At 53.3% G+C, this 19,112-nt stretch overlaps 3 protein-coding genes across 10 annotated transcripts in view; 2 read left to right on the top strand and 1 right to left on the bottom strand.

Annotated features, from left to right (window-relative positions):
• The first annotated feature begins 787 nt into the window (after positions 1 to 787).
• On the top strand, positions 788 to 3,608 carry kics2 (KICSTOR subunit 2). The gene is made up of 3 exons (XM_088367278.1): positions 788 to 1,267; positions 1,631 to 2,003; positions 2,576 to 3,608. The coding sequence occupies exons 1-3, from the start codon at positions 1,015 to 1,017 to the stop codon at positions 3,393 to 3,395; spliced, it is 1,446 nt and encodes a 481-aa protein (XP_088223404.1). The 5' UTR covers positions 788 to 1,014; the 3' UTR covers positions 3,396 to 3,608.
• LOC148378968 (SLIT-ROBO Rho GTPase-activating protein 1-like) lies at positions 3,553 to 12,476 on the bottom strand. Of its 5 annotated transcripts, XM_088367170.1 has the most exons (23): positions 12,050 to 12,472; positions 10,328 to 10,523; positions 10,198 to 10,252; positions 10,018 to 10,125; positions 9,663 to 9,725; positions 9,392 to 9,583; positions 9,191 to 9,319; positions 8,900 to 9,121; positions 8,674 to 8,775; positions 8,395 to 8,592; positions 8,229 to 8,313; positions 8,059 to 8,086; positions 7,962 to 7,995; positions 7,825 to 7,885; positions 7,680 to 7,757; positions 7,478 to 7,612; positions 7,293 to 7,398; positions 6,994 to 7,218; positions 6,769 to 6,848; positions 6,502 to 6,682; positions 6,055 to 6,186; positions 5,641 to 6,001; positions 3,553 to 5,573 (listed from the first exon to the last, which is right to left on the bottom strand). In XM_088367170.1, exons 1-23 carry the CDS (start codon positions 12,114 to 12,116, stop codon positions 5,148 to 5,150), a joined length of 3,264 nt encoding a protein of 1,087 aa, XP_088223296.1. In that variant the 5' UTR covers positions 12,117 to 12,472; the 3' UTR covers positions 3,553 to 5,147. The 5 variants fall into 5 exon arrangements, with proteins under 5 accessions (XP_088223296.1, XP_088223295.1, XP_088223294.1 ...); XM_088367169.1 differs by having other exon boundaries at positions 8,395 to 8,775; positions 12,050 to 12,473; XM_088367168.1 differs by having other exon boundaries at positions 6,994 to 7,612; positions 12,050 to 12,475.
• Positions 12,477 to 13,075: 599 nt separating this feature from the next.
• LOC148378967 (CUGBP Elav-like family member 2) overlaps positions 13,076 to 19,112 on the top strand; it is an 86,236-nt gene continuing 80,199 nt past the window's right edge. For 2 of the 4 annotated variants that reach the window (XM_088367218.1, XM_088367215.1), the window contains exons 1-3: positions 13,076 to 13,183; positions 13,805 to 13,872; positions 15,540 to 15,641. The gene's annotated coding sequence lies outside the window, so the exon portion shown is untranslated. The remainder of the gene's footprint in view (positions 13,184 to 13,804; positions 13,873 to 15,539; positions 15,642 to 19,112) is intronic. The other 2 variants (XM_088367221.1, XM_088367220.1) reach the window with 1 other exon arrangement.

Below are 19,112 nucleotides of genomic sequence, written 5' to 3'. Positions count from 1 at the left end.
ATGGTTCGATGCTAAAGTTGCGATTAAGACCTCGGTCACCATCATCGTTACCGTCGACACGTACGCTTACATGCTCCAACAACCTGTCGATTCACTTGACAGGGGGTAAAATGACTTCACTTCGTCTTTCCAAGAAGGAATGACTGGGGGGGGAACTCAACGACTTTACACTTTGTAAATTAAAAAAAGAATCACTTCAACAAAATCTAGTTCGACATTGGGAAGCGTATTGATTTCATGCATGGATTAAGTTAAAGAGGAATTTTAATCCAAATCTGCCACGCGGTGAGAGTGATTCTTCATCTTGGTCCTCTAAGTAGGTTACTTTCAAAGCATGAGTTGTTTGCGACTTTTGTCAATCCGAGCCACGGCCGATGGTTCTGCGTTGGTCCTCTTTTGGTCATTGGATATTCGGTAGTTTAGAAGCAGTTCTCAAAACTAGAAAAACGACTTATTTGATTTCAGTTTTCAAACAGAAATCCACACATTAAAACAGGACGTAAAAGAAAATAGAGCACGAGACACCCCAAAAATAAAATAAACCTGCTCGTACATTTATTTTGGATTTCCGGTAGTTCTCGTCGGAAGCATTTCTCGTACCGACAAGTCTTTAAAAAAACAAACATCAAATAGCACAGTCACGAAAAACAACCAGAAAACAACAGTCATCGTAATTCATTGATATTTCGATATTTTTAAATAAACGAATACATAAACAATCAAAAACAGATTCCCTCTTGTTCATCATTCCAACAATTTGTCCTTTGATTCTGCTTGCTATTTATTTTGCGTCCTCGGGCTTGCCGTAGTGTTGACTTCAAAACGACCCGCTGGCGAGCTAGCTCTCCCTTCCTCTCTTTCAAGTATTTCAAACTATATTTCATCGGTTTGGGCGCGCCTATTGGGCATTTATGACTTCAAAATTCCTCCAAAGTGTATGTTTTCGTGAGCGGAACGGTGCATCTTAGCAATCCCTGAAAAAGCGTGACATCGCAGGGTTGGCTTGTTAGCTGCATGGCGATGGCTGACCCGGCGGCCGAGGAGGAGCTGCTCCGGCCGGTGCCCCGCGAGCAGGCCATCCTGGAGAGCTTCTTCACGCAGCTCGGCATGTTCTCCTTCGACCGCGCCAAGGACTACGTGGAGAAGGAGAAAGACAACAGCAGCCGGAGCTCCGGGGCCGTGTGGGCCGCGCTGCTGGCCGCCCTGGCTCACCTGGCCGCCGCCGAGAAGGCTTACCATAACATGACCTTCCTGGGACAGAAAATGGGTACAGACAAACGAAAGCAGCCTTCACCCGCAAACTGCCAGAAACGCTGACCCGGGCACACCACTTCGTCTGCGTTCTTTAGTTACATTCTTACCACCTTATCTGACCCAGAAACGGTTTTACATTTCCTTCCACTCTACTAAACAGTTGCAAGATGAAGGACATGCGGGGGACGATTGACAACAGCGGGAACAACCATCGTTCGCCAGTTTGATTGAAGCGGATTGACTGCTGTTTATTTTACAGCCACCAGACGGCGCTGCAGCACAACACTCGTTTGACCTGACCTCTTGTCCCTTATAGCCAGCCACCAGAGGGCGCGGCAGCACAACACTAGTTTGACCTGCCCTCTTGTCCCTGCAGGAAGTCAGTCCTTCTTCAGCCGCAAGGACTCGACGCGCACCATCTACACGTCTCTGCACAATGAACTGCGCAAGGTGATGACGTCGGGGCGCCATGTGCAGCAGCAGCAGCAGCACCAGCAGCAGCAGCACCAGCAGCAGCACCAGCAGCAGCACCAGCAGCAGCAGCACCAGCAGCAGCAGCAGCAGCAGGCCTCGCCGTACCTGGAGGACCTGCTGTGTCACTTGGCCGAGCAGCTGTGCCACTTTGCGCAGGCCCGCGTGGAAATGGCCGACCTCTACGAGAAGATGCACGCGCTGGCCGGACAGAAGAACGTCAACGGCGAGGCGCTGGTGCCTGCCCTGGATGCCGTGATGCACAAGTACAGCTCCAAGTGAGTCTGAGGGCGGGACAATTCCACTCAATTTCCATGGCCTCAAACTTCCCATGGAGCTTGATTGTCAACTGAGGGCAATTTAATGATATCATATTTCTCATGAGAACAAAAAAAATAACATTAGGTATGCTTGACATTGACACACAAGCCATTCATAAATTGCATGACAATTTCTCTATTTTCAGGCCATGAAATTTAAGATTTTTAATTTGCAAGCCATACTAGCCACATTTAAGCGAGTTGCTGAGGCGCAAGTCGAGAAGTCCACAAGGCTTCCTGTCACTGCTGGGCTGAAATCTTCTTCAAATTAGATGGAGGAGCTTTGCCCAAGAGCCCCTGTGAGGCTCTTTATTGTGTTTTTTATAGAAGCAACATGACGTTCGTTGCGGCAACATGATAAATGAAGCAGTGCGAAGGAGGAGGAGGGGGTGGGGGCCATGTAACGAGGTCAGAGGAAGAAAAGTGCTGAACACGCTCTTTGGCTCCGGGGATGAAAACAAAGTGACACCCCGCGCGGCTGCCGTCTTTGCGCGGCTAACAAAGCTCACTTAATGGAGGATCTCCCCCAGGTTCCACCACCCCATCCTGGGCCGCGTGGAGGAGAGCTTCCAGACGGAGGTGGAGGTGGTCACGCAGCTCCTGCGCTGCCAGGCGCAGGTGTCGGAGTGGCGCTTCCTGCCGGCGCTGCTCAGCCTGCACGGCGCCGCCGCCAAACTGACGGCGTGGGGCCAGCTCTTCCAGCGGCAGAAGGAGACCCGCAAGCATCTCTTTGGAGGCCAGTCCCAGCGCAGCGTCCAGCCGCCGCACCTGTACGCCTGGCTCCAGCGCTTCCAGGCCGCCCTCCTGGCCAAGTTCAGCTTCTACTTCCACGAGGCGCTGAGCCGCCAGAGCACGCCGGCCGACATGCGGGCGCTGACGGCCCGCGCCACGCCCGACTACCACGGCAAGATCTGCTCCTTTGCGCGCAAGCACGACGCCGCCAGCGTCTCGCTGGTCTTCAACAACCGCGGCTCGGAGAGCTTCCGGGGCCACGGCTACCACCACCCGCGCTCCTACCGCGAGGCCCCCAAGGGCGTGGAGCAGTTCCCCGCCGTGGTGTCGCTGCCCACGGGTGAGCGCCCGCTGGCGCACTGGCCCAACGTGGTGATGATGATGGGCGACCGCGCCGCCGAGCTGGCCGCGCCCGACAAGGTGGTGCACTTCTACGACGACAAGGTCCAGAGCACCTACTACCTGGCCCGGCCCGAGCCGTACTTCACCCTGGTGGTCATCCTGGACGGCAGGAAGTCCGAGCGGGACCTGGGCGTGGTGGCCTTCCTGCAGGAGATCTGCGGCTCGCTGCGCAACTCCAAACCCTTCGCCGGCCTCAAGCCGGGCTCCAAGGGATGAGCCCGCGGCAAGACTTGAGCTTTCCTCCGCTCGGATTGGATTTGTCCGCCTCTGGGTCTAGCGGCGAGACTCGAGCCTGCACCCAGCTAATGTGAGAGTGTTCAAACCTTTCACGAAAGGGCTTCTAAGATGAAACAAAACAAAACGAGTCAGCATATTGTGGACTTGGCTTGTAATTTATTTGTAATATAAATACGACACATTTGAACAATCCATTTTGGCTATGTGAGCTGACGTGACGAAAGCCCGGGTTTCAAACACCAACAGACAAGAACATTTTCCCTCCTCTTCCGGCGCATCACCACTTGATGATGCCACAACAGACGGATGCCATCCTAAACAAGGTCAGTGTGCAAGTGCGGGAACTCGAGCAAAGGTTTGAAGGATTAGTTTCATTCAGAGTGCTGCAGCAAACCCAAACCCCCCAAAACATGAAAAAAAGGCACTTTCACATTCTCTCGCTCTCACATTCACATTGGCTGTGCTGTTCAAGTGTTTTTTTTGGGGGGCGGAGCCCCACCCTGTCAGTTTAAGGTTAACGTGGGAGTTTAGTGCAGGGGTTCTCCAACTTTCTGGGACCGGGGACTCCTTTTTGGGGCTCTAACAATACTTTGCTTGTTGTCTTTTGCAGGTTAGGGGCCTTTTGCTGCTCTTTTTTTTTTTTTTTTCCCCCAGGCTGTGCAAATTGCTGCTTATGGGGGTGAGGGGGGCCAACAAGCACCAATTTTTTTGGTGCATTTTTTTGTTCATGTCAATTAGAAGGATTTGGGCAGTTTGCAAAGCCTTTTGCTCTCGTCAGAGCTTGGAATTGGCCCAAAACGAAATGAAGGAAGGCCCCGTTTGATCAAATGAGAGCACGGCACTCCCGGCGGTCCCCGGACCGCAGTTGGAGAACCTTTAGTGTAGCGAGCAGGTAAACACACAAAGAAGGTGGCATGCAAGTTTCCCATCTTGCACTCAAACCAGGTCTATGGATCATCGACCTATTGGCGGGCACTACTTGAGTCGAGCTGCGTGCGCAAGCCCAAGGCAAGTGGTACGCACGCACACACGCGCACACACACACACACACACACACCATAAAAGTTCCCTCCCAAGCACGGCACCCTGTATGAACATCTCACCCCATAAAGAAGAAGGCTCTTAAAGTTCGGAAGTAACATTCAATCGATGAACAGTCGTTATAAACATTCATTTGTTAAGTAATTAGCTGGACCTTTGTGGGTTTTAGCAGCAGAACTGAGTAGAAAAAAAAAAGATTCAATAGGAGAGAAAGTGAGAGAGAGCACCGTGGCCCGGTCCAACATTCACTTGACTAGAACTACCGTGCCTACTAAATGCTTCTGTACAACAAGAAGAGAAGAGAAGAGAAGAGAAGACAGGTTCCGCTTTTCTAGAATAGTTGCGAAGAAAAGCAAAGTAGCCATGATAGAAATACACGTCACAGCCACATAGGGCCATTTCCCCCGCTACCTTGACTTCCGAGTATTTCCGTTCATTTCCGTACGAGCAATGAAGTGCCTTTGTACATCAAATATGAATCTGTTATTTCCTACTTGTCTACGTTTCACGTCATTCTACCGCAGTTCAGCTCTTCAGCATTCACACGCAATTTTTCTACGCATTCTCTAGTTAGGATTAATAGATATTCTTACGCGGGACGCCCACGCGCCTTTCCGACCCTCACTCGTCCGAGTTGCAAAATGCTTGGCGGTAGCTACCCTGTTCTCCTCGAGGTGGGCCCGCTTTGGCTCACATGGTGCAGGATTTGTCGGCGGGCGGCGGCGGGGGGAGAGGCGGCGTGCTGCTCTTGGGCGCCACGGCCGGTTTGGGCCTCAGGGCGGGGGGCCGAGGCGGGACCCCCGTCCGAGCGCCCGCCGACACCGCCTTGAAGGCTTCCGGAGACGGGTCGGCCGGCCTGGGCGGGGGGCCCGGCAGAGGGCTGACGGGACTGAGGGGCCCGAGCGGGCTCGGCGTGCCGGGGGTCCCCGGGGTGCCGGGGGTGCCCGGCGTGCTGGGCGTGCTGTGGGGGCTCGGCGACTCGGAGGAGCAGGGGCCCGGTGGGCCGTTCTTCACCTGTTCCAGGGTGTCCAGGACCACGTCCGGAGCCGGCCTGCGGGCCTGACGCTCCAGCAGCCGGTAGTCCCCCAGGGCCACGCTCACCGTCTCCTCGATATCCTGCGCCGAGACACCGAAATGATTTTTTGCTCAAAAGGGGCTTCGGTTTGAAGACTCAGTTGGGTACCTGAGCCAGCGTGCCGCTCTCGGCGGCTCTGGTGCGATGCGAGTCGAAGCCGTGCAGGCTGCCGTGCAGGCCGCCGCCGTGCAGGCTGCCGCTCGCCCGGCGGATGGGCGTGTCCTCGGCCCGCCGCAGAGAATCGCGCCGGGCCACGGTCACACCGGCCGAGCGGCGGCGGCGCTCGGGGCTGTCCGGCGGCGGCGGCGGTGGCGTCGGGCCCTGGCCGCGCCCCAGCAGCAGGTCCCGGGGGCTGAAGTGACCCGTCACCGGGGGCGAGCCGCGCTCCATCACCGCCCCGTTGCCGTGGCAGTCGGCGGAGCGGCCCAGCGGACGTCGGAAGAGACCCTCGGTCCGCTTCCTCCTGTGACTGGCGCCGCCACGTTAGCGTCGGCAATTCTCGTCTGTTTTTGCGGAACTTACCTGTGGTACGACTCGGGCGCTCGCACGTCAGTGGGTGAGCGCAGGTCCCGGATGGACCTCTTGTCCTCGGTGCTGCTGCTCCCGCCGTCGCTGTCGGCTTTTTGGCTCACGGCGTCTGACGCGGCGTCAGCCCTAAACGAACCGGCGGCACAGTCAATTGCGCGATCGATGCTAATCGACGAGGAGGGACTTCATCAGAGGCTGTTTGGCCAATCCGGCGAATGGAATGAATCACTCGAGCAAAATCCAGACGTCTTAACCGAGAGCGAGGTGTGCTTTTATGCAGTGCAGTCGGACGCTGTGGAGTGAATGAGAAAGGCAGGTTGCCGCGGTAACATCGCCGCTGCGTGACGGACGAGTAGCGAGACGTTTCTTTGTCTTTGACTTTGTGTCAGGGCCAAGGCGTGCGCTCGGCGGCGGCGGCGGCGGCGGCGCTTTGGCACTCGCCTGTCCTTGACCGCGACGTACTGATGCGGCACCAGGCCGCGGTTGCCGTTGTGGCGCCCCTCCCACCAGTCGTGCGAGGCGCGCTGGTAGAGCAGCAGCGTGGCCCCCTTTTTGAAAGACAGCTCGCGGCCAGAGCGCCCCACGTAGTCGAACCTGGCCACCGCCTCGACCGCCTCGCCCTCTGCAAGAGGGGAAGGAAAAAAGGTGTCGGAGGAGGAAGGGACGTCGCCGTGGCTGCAGTTGCCAAGGCAACGGAGCTCTGCGTACCCTCGTCGCTCGTCTGGGTCTCGGTGCCGGCGTCCGGCTCCGTCTCCTCCAGAGCTCCCGGCTCGCTGAAAGGACTCTCGCTGTGGGAAGCAGAGGTTGCCCTTTTGGTTTGTTTTCTTTTGGTTTGTCATTTTCGAACATGGACGAGCACTGACACAACTACCGTCTGACTTCTCTCGTCCCCAGTGGCCAATGAATGAGAAGCAAGTGCGAGGAGCCTCTCACCAGTACTGCTCGCCGGTCATGCAGGTCTCGTAGAGCGGCCCCGGCAGCTCCTTGGCGTCGGGGAAAATGTTGTCGTGGTGCAGGATGACCGTCTTGACCACCTCGTTGACGTGGGCCTGGCAGGCCACCTGGTCCAGAGAGTCCGGGGTGGGCAGCAGAGTCGGCCCAAAGACGATCGCCAGGTTCCCGGCGTCCATCATGTTCTCGTCGCTGTACTTGGACAGGCTGGAGGACAAACCCGGAGTGAAAGGGTGGGCTCGGACAGGACGTCGCCGCCACGGCGAGCGAAGGCCACCTACTGGTTGAGGAAGGCGAAGAGGTAGCGCATCACCACCAGCGTGGCCCTCGGGACCCCCACCAGGATCTTTTGGATGCACTGGGCTCGCTCGTAGAGGTTCTCCATGCCTGCTCAGCAGCAAGAGAGCGTTCGGAAGGGCACCAAACTCATCCGGGTTCCAACTCATCGCGGACGAGCGCCACTCACGGACGCAGGCGATGAGGTCGTTGAACCTGTCGCTGGGGAAGAGCGGGTTCTCCAGGCCGCGGAAGTACAGCTTTAAGACGCCGGCCACCGAGTTGATGTCGCGGTTGCTTTCCTCGTCGATCAGCGGGTCGTCACCTGGACGGGAGCCCGTCCATCAAATCCACAAGCCAGCCCCGCCCTGCCCGTCTGAACCCACGCTCACCTCTCTCGAAGGAGTTCTTGATGTCGTTGACCTCCACTTGGGAACCGGACACCCGGAATATGCCTTGGTGTTGGAGACCTGTGCCGTAGGTACGGAAAGCCCTTCCGTTCTAGGTTCTCCGTTCACTTTGGAATTTTGCACTCACCGTGGAGGTTGATGTAGCGCACGCAGCTCTCCACCAGCAGAGGGATGGCTTTGCTCGAGTCCTGTCGACACGGTCGGCGCTGTTACTATGTGGCTTCACGGCATAAGATTCAAGAGTTTTTATTCTCCAAACTTTACCTGGTGCTTGCTGTGCGAGTTCTTGCGCCCGCGACTGAAAAAGGACGTTGAAACGGGGTCAAGTCGGTGAAAAACCCACGAGGCGGCAGAATCTTACCTGGTGGTGAGCAGCTCGGCCCTGTAACCTGCCGGAGGGAGGGAGGGAGGGAGGGAGGGAGGGAGGGAGGGAGGGAGGGAGGGAGGCAAAGCGGGAAAAAGGACCCACCCATTCAGTGTCCATCTTTGGATCTATTGTTGCCCGCACCGTCGGGACATTGGCGAGCTCACCTTCGGCTATGGCTTTCTTGAGGACGTCGTGTTTGGCTTGGAGCTTGGACACCAGGTTGCTCCCCTCCAGGTACTCTCGGAATTTCTGCGAGACAGAAAAAAGCGGTCTGGCTTTGTTTTGCGCTCAGGTCTGGGCCCGCCGCCGCCGCCGCCGCTTTGCTCTCACGGTGAAGTAGAAGAGTTCTGTCTCCTGCTGGTTGGCTCGCCTCTTGGCCAGGCTGGGTTTGTTCAGGTAGCCGTCCGACACGCTGGACTTGACCGATTCGGACGACGGACTGTGGGTGAAGCTCTGCGAGACGTCGTAGTCGTCCAGCACCGTCATGTCCTGAAGGGCGCTCAGCGTGGCGCCCCATGTCTTCTTCACCTGCCCAGCAAAGGGTGAGCTACGTTTTGCTGCGGGCCGGACCAAGGAGCGTCTCCGGCGTGAGCGCCCGCCCCTTCTGACCTCTTCGTTCTCGATTTGAAGCGACGCCAGGCGGGTCTGCAGCTGCGTGAGGCGCAAGGTGAGTTCCGCCTGCACCTGCGGCTGGGAGGCGATCTGGCTCACCTGGCGGGAGGGAGGGAGGGAGGGAGGGAGGGAGGGAGGGAGGGAGGGAGGGAGGGAGACCGGCCCAACGCAAACGTCACGCCACCCGCCCAGACGTCCCGCCCAGACGCCGTCGCGTACCCACCGTGTCGCCCATGTGGGCCTGGAAGCTGAAGCGGGGCGGCGGACAGAAGGCGCTGGGGTAGAGGCCCAGCAGACGTTGGCGGTCCCGGGCGGGGTCCAGACCCTCCACGGCGCCTTCCAGGACCTCCAGACCGGCGCGCCGGGACGCCTCCAGGCTGAGTTCGGCCGACAGGTACGTCCTCAGCGCCCGGCTCAGACTGGAGTGGTAGCCGAGGTCGCAGCACTGGCCGCCGACACATTGACACGTTGACGGCGCCCGGGCCAAAGGGCTTTCCGGCTCTCGGGAACTCACGTCGATGATGTCGGGCAGGTCGTGGATGTAGTACTTGAAGACGGCGGCGTTGGTGGCCTCCAGAGTCAGCAGGTACTCGTTGCGCGCTTTCAGCGTCTTCACTTTGTTCTCCGAGTATTTGGCCTTCCTCTGAAAGCAAGCGTGACAGTCGGCGGCCGTGACGCTCGGCGGCCCGCCACCCCGGCGCGTCCGTACACCGACCTTCTCGCGCATCTTCTCCATCTTGCGGGCGGCGTTGCGCCTCTGGTGGCGTTCCTCCATGCGCAAGCCGAACACGGGCTCGCCCGCGCCGCCCGTTACGCCCTTGACTCGCCCCTCCTGCCGCTCGGCCTCGCGCAGCTTGCTCTCGGCGTTGATGGTCTCCACGTGGTACATGTGGTAGCTCTTTATCACCTGGGGAGAAGCGAGATGGCGGACCAGACTCCACGTGTGCGTGTGCGGTTGCGGCCGCGGCCGGCCGGCCGGCACTTACGGTGTAGAGCTCGTTGAGAAGCTTCATGAGATCCTCCTGAAGCTGGAAGATGATCTCCTTGCTCTAAAGGAGGACACATCATCAAGCCACGTGACGGCGGCGAGGGTCACGCCGGGCCGTCGTCACGGCGGCGAGGACGGGAATTTTTCTCTTGAGGTGCCACGAGAGGGATGAATAATGAAGATGATGAGCGCGTGTTTAATTAGCCGTTAAGCCCGACAGAGCGCTCCAAAACTGACTTGGCTTTTCCCTCGGCGCAGGAGTCTCGCTCGCTCGCTTCCCGTTTTAGCGCGCGGGTTGAATAAAACATGCGTTTTGACTCGCGGTGAGGAGGAAGGGCGGCGGGCAATCTGACCCTTTTGAGGAGGCGGGCCGAGTCCTCGCTGATGTGCGTGAGGCGAGTGATGACGTTGTTCAAGTAGAGGTCGCCGAGCGTGGCGTGGTCCTTGCTCTCCCTCCTCACCTGGACACGCGCGCAATTGGGAGCGGATCGCATCTAGTCTTTAACGTCTGCCAAGAGCCACCGTCTGCTCACCTGGTTGAGCAGCAGGTACCAGCAGTTGACAGGCGACAGAAGGTTCTGGTCTTTTCTGGAAGAAGCAGACAAGGTGTCAGAGGCAGAGGGAGGGCGGGCGGGCGGGCGTATAGCTGGGTGGCACGCCTACTTGTACTGCTGGTGGTCTTTGGTGCTGCGCGTCTTGGCCATGAACCTCTCGGCCAGCTTCTCCAGGTTGCGCGAGTACTCGGTCTCGATCTCGGCCTTCTTGCGGAAGAAGTCCTGCAGGTCCTGGAGGAGCTGCACGCGCATCTCCGTCTGCTGCTCCAGACAGCGCTGCTGCTCCACCAGCTGGGCCCGCACATCTAAAAAAGGGGCAAAACGCTGACGCTGGCTTTCATTGCCGTCGGGCCCTTCCTTCACACCTTCTTCCGTTCCTCAAGTCTGCACTCAGTGCCTTCCCATTTTTCAGGACATTTTTTGTCAACATATTTTTTGCAACTGGAGCTTTCTGAGCCCGGCATTTCCTTGTGGCCGGCTTTGTCACCTTTGGACTGCGCGTGTCCGTGTCAGGAGTCACCTTGGAGGCCCACGCAGCGAGCGAGCGAGCGAGCGAGAGGCACGCTCTGCTGCTCGGCCAGCATCCGTCTCCAACAGCGGGGAGGGAGGCAAAGCGGCGAGGACGGAATACACAATAAGCTTCCCTCACCTCGCACGCACGCACGCACGCACACACACACGCATCCTTGCAAACACGCAGACTGAATCCTCGGGGAGCCTCTCTGCTCTGACAGACGTCGTCATGGCAACCACACAGTGTGTGAAGCATGTGACGGCCAAGGTGATGGCGAGGGAACGCGAGCTGTCGCATCCGCTTTTCACTTCCAATATGAATACCGAGGAGGGGCGGTGCGGTGCGGTGCGGTAGAGTAGTGGTTTGTGCGCCTGGCTCGCAGTTTGGGAGATTCTGGCTTTGAATCCTCGGGATTCTAGAAACATCAGCGCTCATGGTTGACTGCGCGGTGACTGGCGTGCGCAACGACATGTGCTCCTTCCTCATCGTGCAAAAGTGCATGTCAATTTCGGGGGGTGTTTGTGAAGCCTCGGGTTTTTCTTCTGCCGGCCGGCCTCAGTACTCTGGTCCACCTGGCCCGCGCACGCTATACGTACGCGCCGCCTCCAGCTTTGCACCAATCACCGAGCGGCACGGGGAGGCAGACTTGGGAAGCACATAGTTACAGGAGCTTTATGGTCCGAGGGGGGGCGGGGGGGTGGGGGGGGATTCTCATTTCATGTGAGCGGCCATTTCAATGCAGGGCATCCCCGCCTGCACACATACAACAAGAATGGCAAAAACAAAAAACGCTGTGTGTGTGTGTGTGTGTGTCTAGGTGCTGAATATAATTTGTAGAGAATGAATTTGACTTTACTTGATGGAAAATCATTTTGGCGTACAGACGTTGTAGAAGGGACCAAAAAGAAGGTCATGTGTCAGGTGCTCATGAAGGAGGAGGATGTCTATTGCTTTTGTCTTCTGCTCAACTACTGACTGCATGTGAGAAAAAAAAGAGCAAACGACTAAATTCTCAATGAAACATCGTTCATGTGAACGTGGGATCGTCACGGTGGCATTTTCGCGTGCTAGCAGGTGTCTTTTTTTCTAAAGGGCACATGATGCGGGCGGGGATGCTGCTGGTAACCATGGTGCTCTCTCAAATGGATGCGGGGGGCGCCAAAAAGGGGATGGGGGGCGGATGCTTTAGGACTCCCCATGACCCTGAACCCCAGACAGCCTCGCCCCCCTAAAACATTTCCAGCTTCATGCAGCACTCGGGATGAACTCGTGACGTGCACGTGTGCGCGTGCGCGTGCTGCAAGATTCCCGCCTTACCTTTCACTTGACTCTCGTAGTCAGCAAGGATCTCTTTGTCCTTTTTGCTCTTGTTGGAGTTTGACATGTCGCCTCCGCCAAGCACGTCACCACATCCAAATGAACACAATGAAATGAAAAAAACAAACAAACAAAAAAGAGATTATTTTCCGCCTCGTTCTTTGCCCTCCAGCATGCTCGCTACGTCCACGCACTGCCGCAGCCTCCACGCTGACGATGAGGAGGGGAGAAGGATGGAGGAAGATCAAGTCAGACGGCAATTAGCTTCTCTCGTGAGCGCGCACGTCACGATGCGCACACATGAGCAGCGGCACCTGCGCGCTCCCGTGCGGCTCCGGGCACACGCCCACGAGGTCGGCACGCAGAGAGGGCACGCATGCGCGCCCGCCGACAACCACGCGAGGCGAGTGGTTTACAGTTGGAAGGGTGTGTCCACGACGCGCGCGTGTGGGCCTATGGACTTGTGACGTACTACGTGTTGAAAAACTGTTCACGTGAACATGACGACTTTACTCATGAATACACGCGTGCCTCAATCCGGGATATTGTTTAATATAACAGCTACAGAATGTTTACACCATTACCAATTCGTCGTTCAAAAATAATGTCGATTTTGTCCCGAGCTGAAATAAAATTGGATTTATTGGCCATTGCCTCCCTCTAGTGGCCAACTGGGCGATGCGAGCCTTTCGGTGACGTCGTCGATTACTATAAATCACCTGAATCTCTGTCCCTCCCATCCTCTCCGTTTGAAATGTATAACTACAAACTTTTATTATTTTTCTCTCCTGCCGTTATACATTTTACAAGTTATCTTCGTTGGAAGGAGCATTTTTTCCCCTTTTTAAAAGAAAGTGATCCAGCTCTAGCTGAAGCCATGAAAATAAAAATGTGACGAAATAAAAGACCAGGTCCGTTTTAGTTTTTGGGTGCAGATGACGTGGGATTATCTTGGGGAAAAAAAAAAAACTTTTAGAACAACACGCAAATAATGATGACGTATCCTTGTTCCTGCTTACGGCGTTTTGACTTGACTGAGTTCCTAGTCGGACCTTTGTTCGTGACGGACCAAACAAAACAACGAGAAAGTCATACGAGTCTGCTTCAGTACAGCGTTGGGCTAACTCTTTGTCTGTAAGTTATTTCACATCATCATAACTTTATTGTGTGGTCTATTTATTTACGTTTCTCGATACAGTTTAACACATTTTGAAACTCGCGGTGAATCCTGTTCGTCTTGCCGACGCAATATTCAGTTTGCCCACGAGGGGGCTGTAGAGCCATGTTATAGAATTCACGTTGCTTCATATTCATGTGTGCGTGACTGTATAACTTTGTTTTATTGACAACAAAAGGTCACATTTTGCAAGGTTTATTTTAGATTGTGTAATAGAAGAGTTGAGAAATAAAAGTGAGGAAGAAAACCAAAAGAAAATTCTGGAAAATAACTTTTTGACTTCTTCGTCATGACCTGGCTGTCCAGCTATTCAGAACGTAGCGAGGGCAGAAGAATCCTGTAAGTGAACAGTGTATCTCCTACTTTGAATAGGAAGACCCAACACTGTTTTCCATTGTCTCTCTTTGGCCAAAAGATGGCATTGCAGTGCAATCAATGGTTTCTATTTCAACAACGAGCGACCTTAGTGCAGCGGAAGCAATTATAGGTCTATATTTAAGCAGAAACATATCAGTGCTCATGCTTGAGCGTTTATCTTCTTCTTCTTTTTTTCTTTTTTTTTTTCTTTTTCTGCGCAGCTTCATGTTTCATTCCGGCTTCGTGTCCGCTGTATCGCGCCTGACGAGCCGGAAGCTGACGCCAGAGGGTGAGTTTCAATTCCGTGTATTTATTTATGTGGTGCATTTACTTGAATTATTATTATTATTATTATTAAAGATGATTTTATCAATGATTTTCAATCATTTCTAGTAGATGAGTTATTAGGTAAATACATCCATTCCGGATTTCTGACGAAGTTTCGTCTCACCTGCGGTGCAATTACTTGATTGGACTTCCGACGTCCCACCTGCACGGTTGGCTGTTAGCTCGTCGTCGTGTATTAAACGTTCCTCAAATCATTTCTATTTTCTTTCAAAATATTATGAATTTAGTGAATGTACGACTCGTGAGTGAGTTTGTTAGTTAGCTTCTGGTTGTGGTTTGGAATGGCCAAAGTTCCATTGGCACTGACCGAATTGGACACGATGGACCTTACTTATTTATTTTGTTAAAAATGAAGACGCTTTTCCACACTGCCTGAGCTAAGAATGCAGGTAAGACATGATTCTGTTTTAAGCTGTGTTAGTGAATATTTGTATTTTTATTTAAACAAACGTATGTGTTAAAAAAAATTTAAAAAAAATGTAGTGGGGGTTCCATCCTTGGACCGGGTGGCCTATTATTTGTATTAATTAATTAATTAATTCATTCATTTATTTATTTATCGTTGGTATTATTATTGTTGTTGTTCTCGTTTGTGGTGGTAGTCATAATTCATTTGACTGAAGTTGAAGATAATTCTGAGACAACCGAGCGAGCGGCTAAGAATTCAACTGAATCTTGTAAATACAGTTTTCTTTTAATCTTTTTCTATTGATCTAAGTCATAAAAACCACACACAAATCACACCTCAGTATATAACAGCAAAAATTGGTGGTAAATAAATTCTCAATACAACTCTATTTGAAACAATACAAACTCAACCAACAAGTCATGTGTAAATATTTTTCACATTTGTGAATCGACAAGGCTTTTCGTGCGTTATATTTGTGTGTGTTTTTTTTTTTTTTTGAATGTGCAAACATAAAGCCTATCATTCCAGCAATGTATTGATCATTTAACAGCCACATAGCAAATGGTCTCCACTTTGGTGCTGTGCTGCCTTGAGGTAGCTTCAGTCGTAATTGCTTGCCAGGCTCAGATGCGGCCGCTGAGGCGTTCACTGACCCTCGGACGTGACCTCTGCGGGGTGCCTCATTAACGAGGGGAGGGGGCTCGGGGACGCCCGCGATGAGGACGGATGTCAGACATAACGAGCGCCGCTCTTTTTTTTCCCCCACATCATCGATCGCTGGCAACATGCGCGTTATGGGACAACATTTTTTGATCATTGATTGGATTCATTGACTATAAAGCAGACAATCATTACCAAGGCCTTGTAATATTTTCATTCGTGAATTTAAAATGTATTTCTGTTTTTTTTCACAATTTAATTGATCTCAAATTATTTTTTCATTGTCATATATTTCAAAATGGAACGTTTGCATTATTTATGTACTTAGATGATTGACTTTCTTGTCCATAATAGATACAGGTACGTGTTTCCTTTTCTTTCTTTCTTTCTTTATTTATTTATTTAATCATCTTAGTCCAGCCATCAAGGCTTTTTCATGTCCAGGTGATTAAAGTGTTGCGCAAAGAAATGGATAGCTTTATTTTGTGGGTATACCCGCCACAATATTGCACGTTCTGAAATGATCTCTGTTTTGACAGGATACGTCGCAAGTGGACAAGTCGCTCGCCTTCAATGTATTACCTCGTTGTACCGCAACAGGCTGAGCGTTGCTGGAAGCGCCAGAGCTAGAAGCAGGCAAGGTGAGTGTTGTGTGCCGTGCTTGCTTTTCTTCCATGCTCATTTTGAAAAGTTGTTTCACATCATATGTGAGGTTGAATTTGGAAAAAAAGATTTTTTTGGAGGTTAAAACAAATGTTAAGTCAGTGTCGTCACAGTTGATTCATTTTGATGTAAGTGAACATGCGTAATATCAGCGGTGTCGGAATTGCTCCTTTTAGTTTGCAGCCTTGCAGGTTGCTAGGCCTTTAGGTGGCAGCGGCGTGCCGTGCCGTGCCGTGCCATGACAGCGCGCCAATGACAGCTGGCGTAAACAAAAGAGAAACCAACCAACGCTTAGGGCTCATTATTTCTTCTTCTTTGCTCGTCTGACCGACCGAGGGAGGGAAAAGAATGCAAAAGTTGACTGCATGCTCTCGCTGTCAAACTTTGATGTTTTTCTTTTTCGCCTGCTGTTGTTATGGCGCCGATGCTTGCTTGCCGCTTTAATTGATAGCTGGGAACGATTGCTGCTGCGATGCGTATTTCTTCTCTTTTTGGAACTTGAATCGTCGACATTTGAAGCGCCTTTGATGCAAACGTTGACGGTTTTACATCGTCTGCTAGCATCGAGCTATTTCGCCAAGTCCGAAGTTAGCTCGCCGAGCAAAGAATGGAAACTAGAAAGGCCCGAGTTGTGGCGGGCTGTTACCGCCGGTGGCTACGAACGGTATCGCAGGGTGAGCGAAAACTCTCCTTTGCGTCTTGGTGTCACAGCGGCGGAAAGTTTTAAGAGCGAAACACCTCTGAACTTAATTACCCTGTGACTAATGAATGTTTGATTGCGGAGTTCCCCGGGGCTGTCAACAGCAGATAATATATCACAAACTTCGAACGTAGCACTAATTGCTTTGGCAAGAGCGTCACCGTCATTAGAATCATATGCTTCTAAATGCGCAAATCTCATTAGGTGACAAACTTGATTTCAAATTTTGTTTTTTCCGAGCCACCGCCATTAAGGACCATTGTACGCATTTGGGATTCGAAATAGGTGTTTGCTCTTCAAAGATTAGCCTAACGCGCCCAGACGCCCGCCGAGCGTCCACGTTCACTCGAACCAGCACAATTTGAATTGTCAAAGCCGGTATCGCACGTGGACGAAGCGAGCGAGGCCTATCAAAGGCTGCGGCGGGCGTGTTGAAGCGTCCAGACGGCCAATCAGAGGATCGATGGCAGCCGTGACCTAGCCAATGAGTCACTGCGTTATCTCGCTGGCCACCCTCCATCTCGCCTCCGCTTTTTTTTGCCCTTGTATCGATGGAGTTTTAGCCCGGCCGCTTCCAATGTGAGCAAATGAATCTTTGGCTCGCCCCTCGATTACGCGGCGGCAAAAATCCGCAGCCATTTGCACGGATGCCGCCGCCGCCGCTATGATTTCGCAATGTGAAATTTACTAGGCGGCTCTATCACGCGTAGACAGATAAAGTGTCATCAAGCCGTGCTTGAACCCTGACATTTTGTTTTCGAGTGGCCAGTTCCAGGAATCCCGCCCCTTGAAATTTGGAGAGCGAAAATGAAGCCGGTCGAGCCGCAGAAAAGCCCCACGTCGAAAAAGTCACGGATCGTCTGCCGCGGTTATTTGCAAAGACAAAGTCCTCCTTGTGATTTTGCTCTGACTGCTGCTAAATGTTCACCTTTGGATTGTATCGGAAGGATTTTCGTCTTGCTTTGCGAGTTGGCTAAAAACTTTCAGTGACTGAGTCAACCCCCCCGCCACCCCTCGGCAGCCGCTCGTCAGGTTTTCCCCGCTCTAATGAACCTGGGGCGTCTCAGGGCAGCTTCTCCGGCCTTGATTAGGCTCCTCATTAAAGAAAGGTCCACAGCAGACTCCCCTTCCTTCCCATCCCCTCCGTGCCCTCGCCTCCGTCCACCTCCCATTAACGGCCATGCTGTCCAACAGAGTGGCGTTTTTAATTACGGCAACACCCACATTGCGTGTGTTTGTTGTCACCTCTGAAAGTAATGAAGACGCTTTGTGTGTGCGTCGTAAAGTTGTCAGGAAGCCTCGCGGAGAGCACACGCGTTCTTTAATGTCCGACTCGTCGTCAGGCCTCTGCCAAGGCGCTAACGAGCAACAACATCCCCCAAAAAAGGACGGAGGCGGCGAGAAACGCTAAACGAGCATTTGGGAAATGAAAGCGCACAATGCTGAGGCGAGGCGGTGAGACCCTCCCCCCCCCCCCCTTCTGGAGGCAGATGAGATGAGTTGGCTGACAAAAAAGATGTGAAATCTGATTACATTGTGCAAGAGGATTCATCTCTCATTCTGCGGCTAATTCCCAAAACAATGCGACAGCCTGCTAACCGGGGTCACACGCGGAACATCGCCACAACACCGCCGCCGCCGCCGCGCCAAACGTGCCTTCGTATCATCGGCGTTAGAGCGCATCGTTGTTGCCGCGAGTGAGCGATAAATGACAAAAACAAGGCACCAGACCTCTTTTGTTTGTTGTATTCCCTCCACAAATGCTAAATGCGCTCTTGCTTCCTTTTTGACGATCCCCACGTTTCCTTTTCGATTTCTACTCACGGTCTCCGTCTTGGCATCTTTCCGCGCGGTCGGGCGCGCTGAAACGCCGTCTAATCGGAAGATATTTTTAAACATCTCTGATGGAATCTAATTAGCGAGCTCAAGCAAGTGGAGAAGCGGTCCAGCGCCGCCTACGAGCGAACGAGCGAGCGAGCGAGCGAGCGGTCGGGGCGCGCCCGTGATGAGTTTGCGTGGAAGAGACTCCAGTCGGAACGTGCGAGGTGGCGGACAGCGAGGCGCTTCTGCTACTTTGGGGGCATTTCTCCAGCCCCCGCATCAGCATTTACCCGTCGAGCCGTGTTTTATCTGGAGCGCTTCCTCACCTTCCCTGGTTAGCCGCTACGCTAACGCACAGAATAAGTGTTTTGCACACAGTAGTTATCTCCCCCACACGTGAATCAAATAGCACAGTGGAATTGCTTCGAGCGCTTCACTTGTCGGCTTTCGTATTCGCCGGCGTTGGCTGAAAAAAAGATAAGGCGCTCGAGCACTTTCCCCCCCCGCTTTTAATGATGTATCAGATTTTATACGGCGCTCTTGGAGGGACTAAGGCCGCTTAACAATAACCCGTGGGGGGTCATTGAAATTTGGAATATGTTCCGACTTGGCCGGGGCGTCGCTTTTTATTCTTTCTAATTTCTGACGCCAGCGCCGGCCGAGCCTGTGTTTGTAAACCGGTCCGAATCCCGCGAATGGATCCTTTTTTCCGACCGCTAGCATCTTTGCACCTTACTTTGAGCCCTTTTTAAGCGCTCCCTATTGTGATGGAGACGTCTCGGCACCAGCGAGCGGCTTTCATCTTGACAATTTGTCCTCCTCGTTAGCGTCCCGCAGATGAGGTCGCCGAACCGCATTAACCTCTTTGGGCCCGGCGCATAATGGCCTTTGTTGGCGCGCCGCTAATCCCGCCGGGCTATCAAAACAA

This window comes from Syngnathus floridae, chromosome 22 (assembly GCF_059516105.1).
Source record: "Syngnathus floridae isolate MCC-2025c chromosome 22, RoL_Sflo_1.0, whole genome shotgun sequence".
NCBI lineage: Eukaryota > Metazoa > Chordata > Actinopteri > Syngnathiformes > Syngnathidae > Syngnathus > Syngnathus floridae.
This window is presented reverse-complemented; position numbering and strand designations above follow the sequence as displayed.